Raw genomic sequence first — 21,547 nt, 5'->3', positions numbered from 1 at the left:
CTTCTCACTGCTTCACCTGTATTCTTCCCACCTGTTCATCTCCAGGTGGGAATACTCATATTCCAAGCACCTGGGAAACTTTTAACAGCTCCCTTTTTTAAAAATCTTGTCAAAGAAGTGTTTCCTTTCATAATCTTCCTTGCTAGAATTTCTTCGGGACAATATATAGTGTTGAATTAGGGAGTCATTTAAATCCAGATATCCCGTGAGCATTGAACTTTAAGTGTTTTTTTTATACTACAGTAGACTTGAATCACTACTCGTTTCATGTGAAAGCACTAGAAGAGGATTCCTTCTGCTAAACACCGATTTTTACAGTTGAAGGGATTTGAAAAAAACTGTCAATTAAGCATAATTTTTTTGTTTTTAAGTGGCCTTACTAAGAATACACACAGTAGGCTGAGATTATGACTTTCTGGTATGGTAAAAGCATTTTAGAGGCATAAATTTAGAGCAGTCCCCTAAGTGATTGCTAGTGTCATGACTTATGAGTAACATAGTTGTACTATTGCCATGCCTATAGAAGAGATGTTGTGTCCCACTGTCCTACAGTATTCATTATGGTCTCTTAGTTTGTAGTGAATATTTTCATACCCTTTTAGGCCAAGGCATTCTTGATGGTGTGGGCAGAAACCTCGTACCTTGGGAATCAAATCCAATGATCTGTATGGCAGAGTAAAGTTATAAATTATTATCTGTGGGATAAGTGCATTCAACAGACTTCTACCTAAATAATTTCTCTCAGGGTTAAGCATGATTGAATTCAGGTTCTTAATTCAGATCTGAATCAGTCAGTAGCAAGATTGTCAGATCTTTCTGTTTTATCACAAATGTCATGATAGTTGATCTTTTTCTGTGAGGTCTCAGCTGCTAGGGTCAAATGATGATACAGGATTCTTGGTTGTCATTTAATTCTGTTTAAAAGAGAAGAGGTTTTTAGCTTCCTGGAGAAGAGGTTGCAGACATGATAAAATCGCACCCTGAAGACTCAAAAACCTCAAGGCAAATAATAAAACCAGCTTGTAATTAATTGTCTGAATCTTAATATTTTACACTGGTCTCACATTTTTACACTTATGGTTCTGAAATGTACTTTACAATTCCAAGTATAAAAAAAGTAGACACAAAAGAGCACTGTCACCATTTCCGTATCATTAAAAACTTTTAAAATCCTTTTGAATAATTAAATGACTAGTTGGCATCTAGGAAATGTCTCTACCTTCCATACAGATTTTCTTTTCTGTTTTGTTTTGCCTTACTTAAAGTGGGAAGAAGCACTGCTGCCATCAGTTTCTGATACAGCTTCAGTGCTGAGGGTTTCAACAACAGTATAGAACGGCTTCAGAATTACTTTTGTCAAGTAAGTGTTGAGGCGAGGCTACATATAGATAGCTCTGTGCAATATCTTTATGCAAATAAATTCTTGGCCTCATCAGTGGGATTTTAAGCTTTTATGATTAATGTAGATGTTTAAGAGCAAGTATACATACCTCAGTGTATTGTCTGCATAACTGAAGTAAAGTGACTGATAAAGAAATTGCTAGTTTAAGAACAAGAAGGAACTTCGCTGATTTTAGATTCATTTACAGTATGTGGGTCTTATCAGAACTACAAAGCAGTTCTGGAATTGGTTCATAGCTCCCTGGGGTATGAAAACATGTTTGACCACCTCTACATTTCTCGTAGCTCAGTGGATTTCAGATTACCACCTTTGTGTTTCCGCGAGTACTGCAAGACAGCAGCAAAAAGCTGGAGAAGCAGCAGTGTGGTTTCAGGCCATGTGCCCATGCTTTGTTGGCCCTTGGTAGGTCAGAAGAGCAATAGGACGAGGTGCTCGGTGCTTGCAGTTCCATGCGGAGCCTGCCAGGTCTACCCGGCCCACAGGATAGGGGGGATGAGTATGCTCAGGAAATATTCAGTGTTGAGAAAAATGAATTGCCAAAGTTTTAACAGGTTCTTACGGAACATGTGCAAACTGGAAGTTGGCAGGGGTCTTCGGAGTGACCAAATTTGGCCAAATTTTCACAGGGATGACATAATGTATATTCTTGACATCAAGACAATACACTGCAAAATTTCAAACCCTTGCTTAAAAGCGTGGAGGGTCTGGAGCATCTCATGTGAGCAGAAATAAGACTCCTAACACAAGCAGTCAGTCCTTTTTTCTCTTCCTCTCATTCTGTACCTTTTACTTCAAAATTCATCAAGTTCAGCCTTAGGCAGATACCTGGTATGGAAAGTTTCACTCTGAAACAGCTTGGCTGATAAGGCCATGAGAAATTGAGAGCAAAGTCCTGGACCGTTAAGTGTGGGGCAGCTTCCTGTGTAGACCTAAATTATTTGTGTTCAGCAGGTCACCTTGGTCACCCCATAGATGTCAGTGGGGTTACTCAAGTGAGTAATGGGAGTGGGTTTACCCTGTCAGTTAGGAACAGTAGCAGTGTTTTACTACATGCGCTGCTTACTTAATTTTACTTGATAATCAAGGCCTGAATATCATGATTAGGAGATTATTTCTGTGTAAGTCACTAATTTTGACAGGACTTGGCCCTCATGTTGCAGCAGAGTTGCTGGGAAGCAGGGAGCAGAAAGCTCATGGGGCTAAGGTCTGTTGCAGTTGACCCTCATCAGAAGAGCTGACAGAATGAATCAAAGTTAATCATGAGGCAAACATGACAGTGGTTCTGGGATATATTGTATAATCTTATCATTCATTGTAAGTTGACCCAGGGTTCAAAGTCAATGTTACTGAACTTCATAATTTGTTTTTTGACTGTAACTGTTAATATTGACATTTCAGAGCAATCCCCCATTACCTAATAGAGACTTGTGACAAAGGAGATAATCAGTTTAGCAATTCCACTTGCTGGCAACTTCTAGAAGTCCTGAAATGGTCTTGGTTTCTGAAGATGTCTATCACAAAGTATTTGTCTTACACCCTTGTGCACTACTCTTGTCCTGGACAGTGCTTTTGTTCCTTTTTTCATATTATGGCCAGATTTAAAAAACACTGAAAGCATAAAACACTAAAATGACCCAAACTGTCTCTCTGCACATAAAATATTCACCCACTGGTCATTTCACATCTCAGTACTTTTCAGGGTTAGAATGAAGCACCACATGCCTTGTTCAAAAGCTAGGAATTTTGTTCCTTCAATGGGATAAAATGAACAGCTGAAATACGTACAAAGCAGCATACAAAATCAGACTTAAAAATATCTGCCCCTCCTCTCACTGCAGGGCCATGAAACATCAAACATTAAATTTATGCCTTGTACAAGTATGAATGTTGTTTTCTCTGGAAGATGAATCAGTGTGGTTTGATGGGGGGAGTGTTATAAGCAGAAAAATCACAAGACAAGGGAGTGAAAAAAGAAAATCCCCCCTTATAAGGGATTAAGTAACTGCTGATTTTTAAAAAAAAGTAGGTGCTCAATTTGTAAACATTCTGATATTCCCATCAGAGGTGGATCTGCAGGCAGAGAGCAGAGGACATGGGAGAAAGGAACTGCCAGAGCTGCACATACAGGTAATGTGTGTACAGTTGCTTGCCTGGATAGCAGATTCCTTGAAGAAGACAGATATGTTGCCAGCTTACTGTTATCACTCTGATAATTGGGGCTGCAGAGAGGGCTCTACTGGTATAACAAACGTTATTTTCATGTCAGCTATGTAAAAGTTCACTCTGGGTTATTAGCAATCAGTCACCATGAAGCAGCAAAAGAAGAGCAAATCCCTCTCCAGCTCCAGAGCATAGACTGGCTTTGACCAAAAAGCAAACATTCACCAGTCCTTCATGTTGGTGGTTTCTTTGCAGAGTTAAAGCTTGTCTGTAAAGCTACCAAAGATCTGGGGCTGAGGAACCAGGACAGCTGGGGTGTTGTAGGGGTGCCCCGCTTTCCTGTCCATTTGTTGTCTAGGAGCAAACTTTACTCATGAAAATTAAGAAGCTAGGAATGGAGAGAGCTGTGCTATCCTGGCAGCACATCCTGCTCTTGAGCAGGGGAGTTGGAAGCACAGCCAGACAGCTAATGAATAAAATTCTGCCATCTGTGATGGCAAAAATATTGTGAGACACAAGCAAAGTAATGTAGACCATATCTCAGGAAGTCAAACCTGCAGCAGAGCAAGGGCAGGTACATGGAAGAGAAGTACTTTCCATCATTCTGCCGTGTGCTAGCCAAAGGATTCCTATAGACTCCATTTAAGTTCACACTTTGCTATCTGCATTTTTCAGGCCATTCACCAATGTTTTGACTGACTGCTTGGCTGCACTTAAATATCATTGACTTTTGATGGCCCTTACAGGTGTTCTGTGTGTTATGGAGACGGGTCTCCAGCCCATATGCCTTGCACCCCAGGTAACAGTGATTCATGCTGCACCTAGAATGGTGTTTTATGCACACCTTTAAATAGGATGTGCCAGCTCTCATAAAGTACATTTTTTTTAGTCATATTACAGCCCATTTTCCCAATTTCCTGAAGCTGAGGAAGATGAGTTTCTCCTGGTTCCAGTGTGCAGGCTTCCAGTCTTTACTGCTGTATACAAAGGCAACAGAGTAGGCAGCGAGTGCCTGTGATAATTTGCGTATTGAGTAAATCTTCGTCAAAGTCATACAGGGACACACCTGTAATTCACTCCTCTCTCAAAAGACACATTCTGTTGCACCTTAAGTATGTGTATGCAATGGAGTCTACACAACTAGTTTAAAATGGTTAGTGTCAGTGTAGTGGTTGAAGTTGGTGGATCCAATAAGACCAGTTAGAAAAAGATCCCACAGTTTGTTTAATCCTTAGCAAGTTTCAGAATGACTCAGAATCATCACAAGTAATTTATTTCTGAGATTCCTAGGGCATAGTTCTGAGATTCCTAGGGCATAGTGCTCAAAGCAATAGATTGGGGTAAGACTGGAAGTGATATGGCCAGTCACTGGATAAAGCACAGAGGGAAGAGGTAGTGCAGCTCCCATTTGAGAAGTAATTAAATGTTTAGAACCAGTGAACAATTTAGAGGATAATGTAATGGTACCTGCATTTATTTAAGTAAATTGCTGGATTTTTAGTGTGTATTTTACAGCTGTGGCCAGCTCCTCCTGCACTAAATCATACTGTATTACACTAGTGTAAATCTGAGTAAATCTTTCGATATAGGAAGAACATCTCCAAGCCTGTTATCAGTATGATCAAGTGCAGAATTTGATTTGCTTAGTACAATTACTGCAGTTAATTACATCCAGATTCATAACTACAAGTAACTTATGTTAAAATTATACTAGAAGAGGAAGATGTTTTTGCAAATTCATGATGGTAGCAGAAGAAGCACAGAACGTGTACATCTGATTCTTCAGTTATAAGCCAACTTTCTCTCCTAGAGTGAGTAGTCCCTGAATTACATTTACATGACCTTGGGCTGGGGATCTACACACTCCCTGAAGTTAAGCGTAGCTGCCTAAATCATGTTTCCCTTGAGAGCGGAGATTATTTTGTGCTATATCAATCTGGTCCATGCAGGACTTGGAAAACGCATCAGATGTTTAGGCATTGCAAATCCTTTTGCCATAGGCAAGGTTACTAATTAAGAAGTGTCAGCATACAGAATCACCAGATGCAGCTCAACCAAGGATGAATGTCAAGAAATTGGCGAGGAAAAGGGAAAAAGCAAGAGCGAGGTTAGTAAGAGATCAGATAGTATTTTTTCACAGAACGTTCTCTTTCTTTCCACTTGTCATTTCTTCCCAGCCGGTTTGGTGGTATCTGACAACATTATTTCTTGCAGCAGGGTGTCTCATCAGCTGTATCTTACCATGGGATTCACATATCATGGCATTTTATATGTAGTGGCTGGTCATATCCCATCCTGTCACATTTTATTAGGTATGCTGTCATTGTGTGACACTTCGCTGGTGGCATGTGGTCACATTAGAGCTCGTCATTACATACATTGTTTTCTATGTTTCTGTTGACATTTCCATGAGACCTTGAATGTGCCTTTGGAAAATGTTGAAACGTGCTTCTAATTCACAATAAACAATTCTTTCAACTGAAACAGCACTGGATGCATTCTAAGTGTGAATAAACATCAGCTGATGAAGGTTATTTGTACTGATAAGTTATATCATCTCCACCATGTCAGTTTGGGGAAATCAAGGTAGAAAAGGCAATTTCCTAAGCGCTGTGCAGTGAAGCCAGATTCACAATAGCACTTGAACAGGTGCTTAAACTTAAGCACAGGCTGAAGTCCTGCCATAAATTAGCCTGAACTTGGGGTCTATGTGACTTCCTAATGCATATTGTCAAAAAGCTAGATGTTATTGCTCAGAATAGGTTTGTATAAGCCTGGCATAGTAGCAGAGGAAAATAGAGTCAACAGACATCTCTCTCTAGAGCAATTCTGTTTGTGTTTGGTTTTTTTTCTGAACCTACCCTTGCTTCTTTGCACGCTCATGTTACAACTCATGGAGTGGAAGCAGCGCAAATCAAGTGGGAAAACAGGGTCCCCAAGTTTCACTGAATTCTTCTGCATTCTTCTCTAGCCTGCATTGCTGTGGTGGATGTTCACTTTACTGAGTTGGCATGAGCATCCTTTTGGGGCTTGCCCTGCAACGTATGACACTTCTCTGACATAGCAAAGGAGTAGAACATACATCCTGGAAAGCTGCTTGTTTCTATTACAATCCCTGTTTTGAACAACTAGCAAAAATTTTGTACAATGGTATTTCTCATGTATTGAACTGACTGGTTCTTTGCTTTTCGCTGCTCTCACTACTTAGTGTTTTTAAACCTGTTATGAGGAGATTAAAACTCATCTCTGGCATTTGCAAATAGCAGCGTATGTACACGGGGTGTTTAATAGCTATTCCAAACACGCAGGCAAGATTTTCTTAGCAATCTCTTAAGGTTTTAGATTTTGTTTAAAGTGGTCCCTTGCTCTAAGTCAGAAACATTAATTTCTAGGTAACAGGCACAGATGTCCTTCAAACCTCCAGTAAGTGGTCTCATTAAGTACTTGAGTAAAATGAAGGGTATTGCATCAGATGAAATAGCTGGGAATAAAAGAGCTGTGTTGTCTCTTGGATGGATGGAAACTGCCTGTGTTTTATGTCCAAGACAGACACAGAAGTTGTTACAATGCATGAGAGGTGCCAGAAGAGGGGAGGAGGGGGTCATTCTTCTTTTCCACTGGTCTGGTAATCAGAAAAGAATTGTTTTTCTTGTTTAAGAGCCATGGTTACCTTGATAAATAAAATCTCAGTTCTGGAGCCTCAATGTACCTTCAGCATGGACATTTGAGGACTAGGTATTTGCCTTAGACTTCTACGTAGCTGACAACTGTAACATTTTTAGATATAGTTTGCGTGAGCCAGATTTGTGGCTGGATCTCTCTGATGGACTTTTTTACCACTAACCACTTCAGAATCGCAGAATGTTCGGGGTTGGCAGGGACCTCTGTGGGTCATCTAGTCCAACCCCCCTGCCAAAGCAGGGTCACCTACAGCAGGCTGCACAGGACCTTGTCCAGGCGGATCTTGAATATATTCAGGTTTTATCACTAATGCGTTAGTATTTCCATGTCCAATTAATCATACCAAAGCATAGATCAATTTGAAGGAAGCACAAAATTATTTTTGTGTTATTTCTTCATAGTTTTCCTGGATTCTGTATCTTTGTTTTAGTACATGTTAAGTAGTACGTTGCAGAGATTATCTCCTTTTCTGGACATGTGCACCACTGGCAAGCTTAGTAAAAGTCACCACAGCTGCATGTGGAAATACTGTGTTAATATTTGAAGTGTTTGCATGCACCTACATACGACCCCCATACAGGATCAAGCGATACATTAGCAGTAGTTTGGAGCATGCACGTGGATGAGACAGAAGCTCACAAATTTTGCTCCTCTGACAGCTCTTCTGACTCTGGTGTTGCAGTGACCTGGAGTTCATCTTTTCAGTGCTGTGGTGTTCACAAGTGGGGCTTGGTAGTAATTTCCTTCAGGTGCAGTTAGTTGTAGCACATAATCCAGGAGGTTTTTGAATCAGGTTCCTATTGTAAATTGTTCCTGAAAGATCTTTCTAATCTTATTAATATTGACTGATTCTTTGTATTAGGATTTCCCAGGGATTGGTGGAGTCTAAAGGATTAAAGGCCTCTAAGTCAAGGATGACCTAGATTCTGATAGATTTTATTATGCAAATCCTTACAATCAGAGGTCATTAATGGAAACATCTGAAGCTAATATATGTTAACATATTTGAGTGCTCTCTGAAATTAATGAGTGTTTTGGTTCCAGGTGAGTACCATACAGTTTACGTATTTCAAAACTGCTTTGATTTAGATGTGTATTCAAGAAGTGATTTAGGATCTTAAATGTCCAAATCCTTTTGCTGCTGCTGAAGGTTGGGTTCTGGAGGCACTTTTGAAAATAGGGTTTTCCTCTGAAGTCCCAGAGGGGGACAAGAAACTTTCTCCTCTACCCTTTCCAACACGATAATTTCAAGAAAACTGGTGATTCCTAACAGCAAAGCAAGTTCTCTACTTCACTTTCATGTTTGTAAAGTTCCCTGAGCTTTATTTCTTATCTTAAGTGAAAAAATGAAATATGACAAAGAACAGCAAGAAATTAAAAAACTACTGGCTTTCCCAACTCAAAACAGAAGGATGATTTATATTCATGGCCATTTTTCTGTTCTGTATTTACAAAGTGCTCCATTACTTGAAGATCTGATAAGAAGAGAAAATAATATTCCCAAACAATCTGGTCCTTGCCTGTTATAGTCCAGCTGTCCCTACTGTTTGAGTGTGTGCAGGGACCAGAACAAACCGAGGAAGATTCTGAATGTAACTGCCATATATAAGGCATTAATGCATTTCTCTTTATGGTGGCTTTCCAAAGTTCAGTACCTGGACCTCAGGCCACGTATGAAAATGCCCTCTATTTGGTTCTTTGAATATGTTTTCATACTTCTATTTATTTCATAAGCCTGACTACTTAATTATATTTGTTTCTTTTATTAATACTTGCCTTTTTATAGCATGCCTTTCTTCTGAGAATCTGAAAATACGTAAATGAACTGAGAAAAGACATTCTATTTTAGGCTAGTAGTGGGGTAGGCCATTGTGATTATGCTATTTATGAGTAAACAGAGGCGTTTACCCAAAATATTCAAAGCTGACAAGCTGCAAAACCTTCAAAGGAAGCATATGTTTTAAAATTTGTTTTCGTAAGTGGCCCATAGTCTGTCAAGCAAAGAGTTGGTAGCGGAGGTGGGGACAGAGCATAGGGAGCTGGGCTCCCCCTTTTCTGGTATCACAAGCAGCGATGAAACAGGTTCTGATTTTGATTAGTTTAGATCAGGGTGATATCCTTGAAGTTCAATAGTGTGCCTATAGCATAACATTGGACGGCTGGCCTTAGGTTTGGGCCCTAACAGTGAGAAGCCTCCCTAGCTGCCGCTTAAAACATGTCCTTCTCCTCCTGCCATTTTACACGGACATACAGAATTCTCAGTCTCTGAAGAAATTCTGCAGGATGGGGATCCAGTGTGCCTCATTCTGAACAGAAATGTTTTTAGCAGCTCTTTCGCCACCCCTACACAACGTCTGTCGTCTGCTGCATGCGTACTTCTAGCTCCCTTTCAGACAAATTGCTTTACAGCTCCCTCGAACTGCAGGCAGAAGTGCAGCCCTGCTGCTGCCAGCACCGCGGCCTTTGACATTTCCCCGTGCAGTGATGCAACGTGCTGTTTCCTGCTCCTGTACTGCTCTGCTACCTTGCAGAATATACCAGCGGAATGTGGGTTAATGGGGCAGGCATGGCACAGAAAATAGTCTCTCTGGTGGAGTCATTAGGATTTGCTGGCAGATTGCCAGCTCAGTTGGTGCAATTTTGCACTCACTTTCAGAGCAAGCTTAAAGGGGAAACCTCCATTCGCTTTAAGCCTTTACAGCCAACGGGAGGCTGCTGGGGCTCGCCTGCCAGTGTCCAGACCTCTAACGAACAGCTGGCTGGAAATTCTCATCTAAACACTTACTCAAACGAGTTGTTGTTGTTGTTTTGAAACTGGTAGTTAAGACTATTTAAAATTAATGCATCTGCACGGGATTGATTGGTGATATTGCTGTCTTCTATGTCTGGATTTTGCCAGAGTTAAAAAGCGAGGTCTGAGGTGCATTTGGAGGAGCAGGAGAAGTGGCAGAAACCAACAAAAAAACTGAAATAAAAAAAAAAAAAACAAAGCCTTCCACAAAACCTTCTGCCTGGGAAGGCATAACTGAGCAGGAACCATAGACTTTAGCTGGAACCATATATAAATACCAAAGATCTGAGGTCTGTTCTGCAACAGACTTGAGCTGCATGTGAAATTAATAGCAGCTGATAGCACACAGCTCCTGAAAGGGCTAGGTTATCACAGCTGTAGGGCATTGTAATTTGTTACTTGTGTGAAGAGTTAATCAGAATAATATAATTAGTTATTGTCACACAATAAACTGAAATGATAATTAATTTTGGAAAAAATTACCTGGTATGATATTTATTTTACTTTGTTGCTTAAAATGGAATTGCATGAACCAGAATAAATAACCAATGCATCTTTTTGTTTTTGGAAACTTTAGGTCAGTTTTCATGTGAAATATGCAGCCCTAGTTGATGCTTACTGATCTGGAATTAGAGAGCAAAAGGGTTAAATCTCAATCCCTCTCTGATTTATATTTCCCTCCCCTCCTTCCCAGCTGTGGACATGGATGGAAGATCTGCAGAAGGAGCTCTTAGAGGATGTCTGTGCTGACTCTGTGGATGCGGTTCAGGAGCTTATCAAGCAGTTTCAGCAGCAACAAACAGCCACCTTGGATGCTACTCTCAATGTTATTAAAGAAGGGGAAGATCTAATCCAACAGCTCAGGTAAGCATCCATCTGGAGGACAGGTGCTGAGAAATATGAAGTATGCTGTAGTTTAGGTGTGCATAAATAGGGAACTGTAAGTTAGGATTAACTGAGAGAGTTTATTAATTTTTGGTTATTTATTCTTCAAGTGCTTTGAGTATTATATTGAAATTGCAAGAAGTGATTTGTGTGGACTGGTTAGAGCAGTCAGTGGATCAGCATGGGTTTCTGTATGACAGAGAGATTATTTATAGGCACAGTGAAGCGAATTGAAACAAATGTGTTTCAGATGAATATTTTTAGTTGGTATTTATAGAAGATTGTTAAATAGTTGTGAGCCAAGGCCTTGTGATTTATATGGTTGCTCCTGATGTAGAAGTGTTTTCCTCTTCATAAAATATACACGTCTAACAATCTTCACTCTTTCATTTTTGCATGCAGCACCCTTCTATTTATCTTTGTCCGAGTGAGCTTTATTCATACTGTCAAAGAAGGCCTTATACTGCTGTTTTACTTGCATTATGAATTAAACCAGCTCTTTTTACATGATTTGAAATACTTGAAGAGACTGCCTCCAAGAATTTGGGTTTTTTTTGCTTTTGTAATCTCTAAGTGTAGTAGAAAGAGTGTTTGCAGAGTAAGCTTACACAAAACTTGCTGTGAGATCTCTCTCATTTGCTCTTATTTGCTATGTTTTTTGTGGCTTTAACTTTGTTGACAGCAGCAGAGTTTTCTTGCCTTTTAGTGACGTTGCTGAGCTCAAAACCAAGTCCAATACATCACTTGTTCTTTAGATCTTTGTATTGTTACAGATTGCCCTTATCTACATGTACATAGTGTGTACATTCCGTATACATGCATAATATGCAAATCTGCCAGGTCTTATGCATTTCACCAGAGACTGTCCCAGAGAGTTATGTTATCCTCCTCACCCTAAGCTTTCCTGATCCGATGCTTCCAGTTCTCATATAAGAAGTATGCAGAAAACCACAAGTGCCTTGATGGGAAAAGCCGAAGGTGCTCTAGAGCAGAGTAGATAACGAAGTGCCCTGATGAAGCTTTGCCCTTAGAGCTCTCCTGGATTCCTTGAGTTGTCTACTACAGCCACTTGCTGAGCTTTCCTCTACACTTTTTGCTACCACTCTGGATGCAGAGTCTACTGGGTCAGAAACAAAAATTAGACATTTGAAATTATTATCGTTCAGCCCTAGGCAGTAGCACAGGAGAGCCTGAGTAAATTCCTAGTCTTGCTGTATGTGGCTTGCCTGCATCGCAAGGGACTTGAGCTATGGTATTGCTCGCCGACATCTGAGTTGGAAAGGAAGGATCAGGAGCAGACATAGCTAGGCTCCATCCATCCATTCACCTTTGCTGATGAGATAAGTAGGAAGGAAACATGCTGTGTATGGTAAGTGAGCTGCCAGAAGGAGGGGATTTTAGTTAAGAATATGTGTATAGCCAGCCATTACAGGTCAGTCAAACATCTGTATGGTAATTACCTGTTAAACAAGGAAACTTTTTGCAAAGTTTAGGGTATTTCTATGAGATCACAAAAATGGCTTTGAAATTCTGGACTAAATATTTTTTTTGTTGTTCATCCCATCTATTGGCATAACATCATTTAAGCATCAACACCCACAAAGAAAGGGACCCCCTGTAACCACATCAGGTGGAGTGTGGGGTGGCTTGTGGTGTTGCAGATGATGTCTGTGTGTAAGTAGTCCTGGTGGTGGCTGTGGGATTGACCTAAAGGCTTTTTGTCTGCACCTAGGTCAGTAGGAATGCAGCATGTGGAGCTGGAGAGTGGCCAGGGCAATATTTGGGGCTGAGAAGTTGATGGAGCATCAGTATGAATAACAGTTATTGGAGAAAGGTTGGTGTAGTGGCTGCAAGGTCATGCAGGGGAAGAGGTGAACTGAGAGATGGCATGTGGGACTTCAGCTTTTTTAATGTAAACATAGTCAGTGCTTAGTTGCAGTCTTTGAAAAGTAAGGGTGGCCTCAGGTTTGAGACTTTTTTGGAATTGATGTCATGCCTAAATGTTTGTGAAATACCAAGACAGGTTTTGTGGCAACTGTATTTAACAAAGAAGCGGTGTTGTTGGGGTCTGGCTTGTATTCTGGGCAGTGAGCAAGGTGGAACAGGGTGGGCATATTTATGCAAAATAATCCCCTGATTCTGATAAAGTTAAGACCAAACACAGAGAGAACAGTTGTCTGGAGAACAGCAGCCCTGAACACATGCAAAGATTTGCAGAGCTCAACTGTCAAGATGATCTCTGACTCAAGTGTGGGTTTTGAGTACTCTGACTAACTGCAAAGCCTGCAATGTGATCCTGGATTCTTTCAAAAAGCAAAACAGAACTGTGTAAGAAAAATATGAAACTACCTCTGTGTGTGCCCACTCTAACAGCTTTTGTCGCTGCTTGCAAAAGTAAAGAAAATGTAGATAAAGGAAAGGAGGAAAAATCGGAATTACTGCAATCTTTCCTTAACATAGCATTGCATTTCACGGTGTGCATCACTTTGTACCTGCTGTGAAGAATAGCTGACGATTGCAAACACCACAACAATGAAAAGAATGAAATACTCCACTATTATCAAGCATGTCATAGCACAGGTTAAACCCAATAAAATTAATAGGGCCTTGAAAAAGTTTGCATTTGTTGTCCCTATCTCTGAAAGCACAGATGTTGGTTTAGAGAAGAACATTTGTGTAGTAGCACTCTGTGTCTCCTCCAGATAGCTTAGGGAAAGCTCAGCTGCCTGAACGAGCTGAATACAATGCCTGGGATGACTCTTCACAGAAGATCTTCAGGGCCTTCAGTGACTCTTTGAATCCGGAGACCATACCTATGAGGAATATAACAGGCCTGGCTTGCAATGCTGTACCAAGAATGGTTAGCATTGGAAACACTTTTTTCACTCTTCCTTATCAATATTTTCCTGAGGTGATCATCGTTCTCAGCAGTCAACACAAAACAAATCTTTTGAACTGCATTTCCAGGAGTGCTGCTGCGGGCAATATTTTTGCACATCTGTGAAAGGCAAAACAATGACTTGCTCCAGTGGGATGTGAAAGAACAGGAATGTTAGGGGCAAGAAAAAGACAGTGAAGAGTTATATATCTTGCTTTCTTTACAATAGTTCAGCCTATAAGCATTTGATGATGGGTATGTTTCACAAAGCTTTCTCCTAGTTAAAGCACTGCAAGTGGTTTCAGGATCACAGCCTATGTTCTGAACAAACTCAACAGCAATGCACTAAGGCTAATTTTATGTTCTCCAGAGTTTATTTTATATTTTGTCCAGTAATTTCCCTGCATGTTATAACTCTAATTCGTTACCTTTCAGAGACTAGTAAGGATCTTTTATGAATTCTTTCCCAGAATTTCTCATCACCAGACAGAGCAAGAAATCTTGTGCTGGAAGCATCCAATCTTTGAAATTTCTTTTCCTGGAAGGACATTTTTTTCAAAGCAGACTATATAGGGATTGTCGAGGCTTTATCTGGGGAGACTGTAAAGAAATACCAGGCTGTTGCACTTAAATTTTGGTATTCCATCAGCCACTGAAATGCAAGTGTGGCTTGATTTGAGGAATTAGATGTTTAACGAAAAAGAATTTCTAAAACTAAGTCTCTTTGGATCCCAGGAGAGATTATTCAACACTAATCCTGAATAATTCATTCAGTCATTTAGATAATATATGAAGTAATAATCCTGCATTTGAATGAAGACATATTTCATGCCCTTTTACAGAAGACAGGTGCTGACTGAAGGAAACAGAACTTGATTGAATGTGGCCTCAGATTAAATTGTAGTTTCAAAATCTCACCTTGTTATCTTCATTCATCCTTCCTATGCGCAGCTCTAATGCGAAGGCAGAGAGACCTTGTGGTCACCAAGAAGGTGAAAACACAAGACTGACAGAGTGGAGCAGAAACCATATCATCTGGAGAGAGTAATATTGGTGTAATGTTCCCTTATATGCAAGGGAAGTTGGTACTACTTGCTTCAGAATAATGCTGGAGCATCTAAAGTTCAGTGTATCAAACATAAAGTATTTAGGAAAAAGAGGTCAAACACAATCAAAGAACAAACTACTATGCAGTTAATAGTATTCTGTATTTTTAATTTTATTCTTAGGCTTCAAATGTTCAGCCAAATTCTTGTTCTGTTCCTTGAAGACACATAATGAAAACAGAATAATGTGGGGTTTATGGCCTTAGTACCTCAAAGGTGTGTTTTAAATTTGCCTAAAATGACTCTGTGTGTCAGTGCCTAGTTTCAATTTAAGGTATCTGTAAAAGGTTACAATTTTTTTTTCTGTTATGCTCACTGACAGTGTGCCGTTAACATTTAAGTAGACTGTACATTGTTTTGATCTGACCTTACGTGATGATCATTTGCAAAGAGCGAAGCACAAGAATTTCAGTCGACTTCTGTAGAAAACTTCGAATGCTTTGCTAGATGTTTATGGAGGGAAAATTCAACCAAGAAAAGGGAAATAAAAGCCTAAAAATTGGGAACACACTAGCACTTTCCGCAGTGGTGAGACTCCATGAACACCTCTACTCAGCACTCCAGGTTAGCTGGCCAGAAGGCTCGCTCCCAGCCACAGTTGGTGCCGGTGCGACAATGTGGTGACCTGGCAGCATTACCTGACATTTTGCTTGTCTTCCAATATTGTCAGCTGGTTTGCTGCACACATGGGGGTTTGTTGGTGCACCAATAGTCCAGTACGTGCTGTTGGATTTGCAGTTGTCTCCCCTACTTTCTCCAAGCCAGAACTGCAGACTGATAGGAAATGTTGAGGGCAAGACCTGCTGGCTTACCCACTTCACCGTGTTACCCTGGCAGTGCATCAGTCTTTCCAATAACGTATTTGGTAGGGTTTTCAGTTGGCTTGGTTTGAGTATGCCAAATAATGCAGCTGTTATCACATGCCTTTGAGCAGGATGGACTGAGAAAACCACTGCATCTATATATTGTTTGAGCCGAAGTACCAAAGCCTAGATTAAATTATGACTTCAGAGTTTCCTTTCCAACTCTTGTTAAATTTGGAGGACCTTTTGTGACACACTCCAGGATAAATTACAGCTCTTTATTTCTGCAAAGGCTCTTTATCTATAAAACACCCACTTTATCTATAAAACACCCACTGAAAAAAACTTATTGAAGATATAACAGACTGTAGGTGAGCCTATTAATGTATGTGAGAGCACAAGTAGAAAAGAAACTGTCAGGACTGTGCTATGTCCATGCCAAGACTTTTATGAAATATAGCAAACTTCCCCTTGGTGCCAACCCACCAGTTAAAGGGCTGGCTCCCTTCTGCTGCCTGTATAGGGAAGGTGTAGATGGAGCGGTATCTGACCTCTCACAGGCATGCCTCATTTCACTTACCCTAGTGGAAGAACAAGTCAGAGTCTGTCTCAGTGTTGGAAAGGTTCTTTCCTTCAGTGGAATTTTTTGTACTGTATTTGGTGTCTATTGCTGTACCACATAATCCAGAGGAAATCAAGGCACCCCTAGCCCTTAGTCTAAAATACCAGTAATTCTGACTCAGCCTGTAAGTAATAAAACAAATGCACAGAATTACCTGGTAAAGGTCCAGGTGGCTTAACAGCATCTCTGAGCTTGGTGCCTCGGAGGCAGTGTGAGCGGAGGCTGGAGGAGGTCGCTCTGTAGGATTAAAGGGGATTGCCATCCAGAGTCCTCAAGAGAGCTGCTGAGACTGATGTGTCATTCTCCCCCCATGCCCCCAAGTGTGTAAGGTCGCAGTGTCACGACACAAGAAAGGATGATTCCTGTGTTCAAACTTTGTGCCGAGCTCAGGAGCTTTAGGATTTCAACGAGTAGAAGATATGCGTGTTTCATACACCTTCCCTCAGCCCTTTGTGCTTGGGTTTGCTTCTCAGCAGCACGCAGAATCACTAATGTGTAGTTCTTGCTCTTTTGCCTGCCTTAAAACTCAGCTTTAACCATGCTCTCTACCTTGCAACAGGGATTCAGCCGTTTCCAACAATAAGACTCCACACAATAGCTCCATCAGCCACATTGAATCTGTCCTTCAGCAGCTCGACGAGGCCCAGGTACAGATGGAAGAGCTCTTCCATGAGAGGAAGATTAAGCTAGACATTTTCCTTCAGCTCCGGATTTTTGAACAGTACACCATTGAGGTAAGAGCTGGTTGCATGACGTGAGAAAGGTGGAGCAGTGGGAGAGGGAATATATGTAAACCTACTCTGTTAGGATGCACCTGGAGCTGTTCGATTGTGCTCAGCTGTCCAGTGAGGAAGACAGTGATTTACAGTCAGGTTTTAAATTTGGCATTTTGAAGCTAAAAATGTGCTTTAGGATACGCTGCTAGAATGCACTGAAATAGATTCATGTCTGCTTAACTGACTATCCTGAGAATCTGCCTGCTTTGCAGAGAAGCTTTATAAGATACCCCTGTTATAACTCTTTATTGACACTAGTCACTCAGAGATATGAAAGTTCTGTATCACTTGTTAGTGAGGTTTGTCTCTTCAGATACAAACATAGATGCATACAAACAGATACATGCTTGGCTTTAAACCACTGAATGAAAAAACATGTTATGCATGAAAGGAAAGGATATTTAAAATATGGGCTTTAAGCATCACAGTGGATTTATTTAAAAAGCAGAGAAAAAAAAGAGGGGAAAGTTAAAGTATATTTTTATGTCCTTGTGCAAAAAAAGGATTTTCAGCTCCGTTTTGTACTACTCTTTTGAAATCAAAAGCACTGGACGGAAAACTCATCAAAACATTAATAATTGAGGTATTCTTGGACAGAGAAACTTTAAAGAGACTCTAGCCGATCTCACTAATTACTTGCTGTAATTCTGATAAGACAGGATGCAAAAAGAACACCATGTAAATTAGCCTGTGCACAAAATCCATGAAAGCCGTGTGTCAGCACTTATGTCCCTTCTGGGCTGTGTTCCTCCTACTGTATCCCACTGATGCTTATTCAGTTCATGGAGAACCTTTAAGTGGTTTTGATGGTATATTTTGATAACGTACCTGAAGGTATTGTTTGTAAATCTGTAGGTGATCTCCAGGTGGGCAGTGATAATTAATAGGAGCCTTAGAATGCTGTGTTATATTTTGTTAAGTGTTTATTTTAAGACATGGCAAGATGAATTATAGTTGAACAAAAGACTGGAAACGGGGGGGGTTAGGTGTCTTGGTCTATACTTCGATGCTACAGGTAGAAATCGGTGAGGAGTATCTGAGATTTCCTGCTGTGACTGCATAGTTAGGTATTGTACTGAAGTCTGTTCTACAGTGCTTGTTATTCGTGTGAGTTAGAATAGTTTCATTTTACTTGGTGGTTACATACAGCCTCCTTGATATTGGGAGACAGTATTCTTTGTGAATATGTGTGCATGAATACATAAATGTATGTATTTTGTGTCTGATAACATACTCTGCTGTGTGAGCAGTGGTTGCCTTAAGAATGCTACATTCAAAATTCAGGAGTCTGCAGTAACTGTAGTATCTCCTATATTTAAATAGAAGATGCTTTGATACAACACTGTGGCAATTGTTGAATAATTGAGACTTTTACTCTAAAGATAGAAAAGGTGTGTGAATGCATGTATTTGTACCTACTTATAAATGGCACCTGTGTTTTCAAAAATGAAGCAAAAAAAAAATGAAAAACTGTATGTGCTTCTGAAACAACCAGATGTATCTGTAGGCAGTACTTGGTGAATCCATGCAAGTCATTCACTAAGATCTCAGCCTTTCTGTGTTGCACTGCAAATTCTAGGTCTGAACGTAGAATTATGCTGATTTAAGTAAAAAGCTGAAAAAAAGAAAAAAAAAATCACTGTTTTCTAATTCTGTTTCTTTGTATATAGTCTGTCAATCGAGGATCTCAAAGGCCGTTACCACCATGGGTTGCTTTACTGTTGGGCAACCAAAGCATCAGGAGTTGATGTGACTTATCTTAGTCCCCTTCATATGACTCCTCCCAGAGACGGGAATACTATGTGGATCCATCTGTTTTGTTTCAGCATGAATCCTGCTTCTGTGTATTCACAGACACATTTGGAGTGGTGTGATGTATTAAGGTATTTAAAATTGGAAATGGGCCTCAGAGTCTTCTGAAATCAGATTAGCTAGAAAGGATTTCAAAGAAAATCACCACTTAGTTGTCACTGTAGATTTGCTATTTTTTATCATGAGAACATCTGAATTCCCTCTGCAAGATTAATATTGCAGGGAAATCTGAGAACATGCTTCACAGGAAGTCCATGGGCAGACGATTTTATTTAGAAAGCTCCATCTTTCTGAAAAATATGTTTTATTTTAGAATAATTACAACATTTAATTTATAACTGAACACACAATGAAAAATATATTCACTTCAGTATCTTAAATTTTATAAATACTTTTGGTACATAAACAAGAAAAAGAGTTTGATGGATAATAAAAAGGCAATTTGAAACAAAATATTGAATGACGAATATATGCTATGCATTTCAAACAACAGCTGAATTGGCTCAAATTGACACAATAATGATCCTTGGAAAGTAGATTTCAGTCAGTTTCCTCAGCTGTATAATAAAAATTCCAAGTCAGTAGGAAGCCATCATCAAACCTAATAAAATTATCTCACAACATTGTTGAGAAGCAAAAAGATTTTTTCATCACCGTAATTAAAAAGCATATAGTATTTTTGATGGTTAACTATTCCAAGCTTTTAAGGGAAAAAGATGACAAAGTTTAAACCAGGAAATTAAGTATTTTTTTTCTGCTAAAGACAAGCAGTTTCAGCTATCACTGGAAATGTATTTAGGTTTTAATTTTCCATAATAGCCTAGATCCTGCATAGATTAAGAACAGTGAAATAGTGTGTACCGGTATGACCGTCAAATGAATTTCTCCTTTTCTAGTCTAGATAAGCCCCCTTCCACCTGTCCAAAGAGCAATGCCATATTGAACACATCACTAACAAAACCCCTCTACTTTCTGCAGCTGTGTTAATCTCCCTCCTTCCTGCACTCGCGCAAACAGTTTGCAGAAATTGGTCCCTCCACCTCCCAAACTTGAACACCTTTGTTCTCTTTGCTTCTTCTGTCTTGTCAAGACTTGAGTCTCCCATTTTCCCCTCTCAGGTCTGTGTTCTCACCTTTGGTTCTCGGGGTTTTGTGCTCCAGGGAATCTCTTGTGATGAGGACCCTTCCCTGGGAACTCTGGTGAGAGGAGCAACTTATACCTCTCTGGTGGAAGCCAGAGGGATGCAGCTGTGGGAGCCTACCTGCTTCCACCAGCTTTAGGGAAGGCTGCACTTTAGAGCTCAGTCTCAGAGAATAGCTACATCTCGTGTCATCCCTTTCCGTCCAGTTTCGGTACCAAACATTTTTCATTCTGTTAATTTTTCCTACTGCCCTCTCTCTCTCTCACCTTTCTAATTAATAACATAAACTGAAAGTATTAGGAATTTTTCAAACTCACAAATGGCAGTTGAGTGATTTGCCTTCAGTTTTATTTAAAAAGTGTCTAACTGACATTTGTTCTTTGGAAACTTTCCTGCTTTTACTGTTCCTCAACGATACTGAAGTCCATGCCATAGACCACATAACACTTTCCTTCGGCACTTCTTCCTTTACTTGCACTGTACCCATCTGCTCTGTAGCCCTCCTGGTTTTTGAGCTTTTCTATATTCTTCTTTTCTTGACAGAGGTTTGGAGTCCAGACAAACTTCAGAATTCATGATTACTGCACAAGCGACGCTTACTTCCATCTATTTAGTCAGCATTGGACCTTTTCTTGTACTTCAGTGATATCTGCCAAATATTGTTGCATTTTGTCTTCAGGAAAAGTATTTGAAGTAAAAAGAAGCCACCTGCCTTTTTCTTTGGCAGAGCAGACCAGCTGCGTTCATTTAGGACTTCTAAGCTGCACAGGCAGTTTTTGTGTTCTACTTGAGTCAAGGCAGGTTTTGCAGATACGAATTTGGATACGAACACACAGGCACACAGCATGTGCTGCCTGTTCTTTCTTGCCTTAATCTCATTATATTGACTGATATTTACACTCTGGCTTCTTGGGGTAAAGTTTGAAATCCAAACTATGGCAACACCTGGAAACAGGCATAACAGAAATTTGAGAGAGCCTAGCTGTCCCTACGGGAGGCTATGCTGCCGTAGGTTTTAAAACCATAAAGTGACAACCCATTCTTTATTTAGAAAACGTGTCTAACTTTGTTGCCTGATATGTTTTATTCCTTTACCAAGTCGTTGCACATTTCAAGACAAGATGGAATCATTAGGATTATGTGGTTGGGCTTTCTTTATGATGCAGGATTCAGCTGTGTTCATGCAGCCAACTGAGTAACTCAGGAGATTTTGTGCAATGTGAATGTGGTAGCTGATCCACTACAAGAAAATAAGGAATAAGGCTCAAGGGACAATAGCTGGCAGACGTGGAGGCAGTGCTGGCACCACACTGAGCACGTTCTACATATGAAGCACAGTCTTATACCAGAGTTATATCCTCAATAAAATCTTTCAAGTATACTTTGTCCTTTGCTTCAGAAATAGTCATTTAAAGGCTTATTAACCATTATTTGAATGAATGCTAATATACAGTAAAATGCTGAGTAAATGCATAAGAAATGAATGCTAA

The 21,547-nt window shown here is 40.1% G+C and overlaps 1 protein-coding gene across 14 annotated transcripts in view; it reads left to right on the top strand.

Moving 5' to 3' along the window:
* KALRN (kalirin RhoGEF kinase) overlaps positions 1-21,547 on the top strand; it is a 532,117-nt gene that overhangs the window by 316,681 nt on the left and 193,889 nt on the right. For 10 of the 14 annotated variants that reach the window (XM_075430793.1, XM_075430796.1, XM_075430795.1 and 7 more), the window contains exons 12-13: positions 10,729-10,898; positions 16,888-17,062. In XM_075430793.1, the coding sequence (XP_075286908.1) occupies positions 10,729-10,898; positions 16,888-17,062 (345 nt within the window). Of the gene's footprint in view, positions 1-3,478; positions 3,530-9,713; positions 9,791-9,984; positions 10,061-10,451; positions 10,521-10,728; positions 10,899-16,887; positions 17,063-21,547 lie in introns of those variants that run through there. The other 4 variants (XM_075430801.1, XM_075430798.1, XM_075430800.1 and 1 more) reach the window with 4 other exon arrangements.

This window comes from Opisthocomus hoazin, chromosome 9 (genome assembly GCF_030867145.1).
Source record: "Opisthocomus hoazin isolate bOpiHoa1 chromosome 9, bOpiHoa1.hap1, whole genome shotgun sequence".
Lineage (NCBI taxonomy): Eukaryota > Metazoa > Chordata > Aves > Opisthocomiformes > Opisthocomidae > Opisthocomus > Opisthocomus hoazin.
This window is presented reverse-complemented; position numbering and strand designations above follow the sequence as displayed.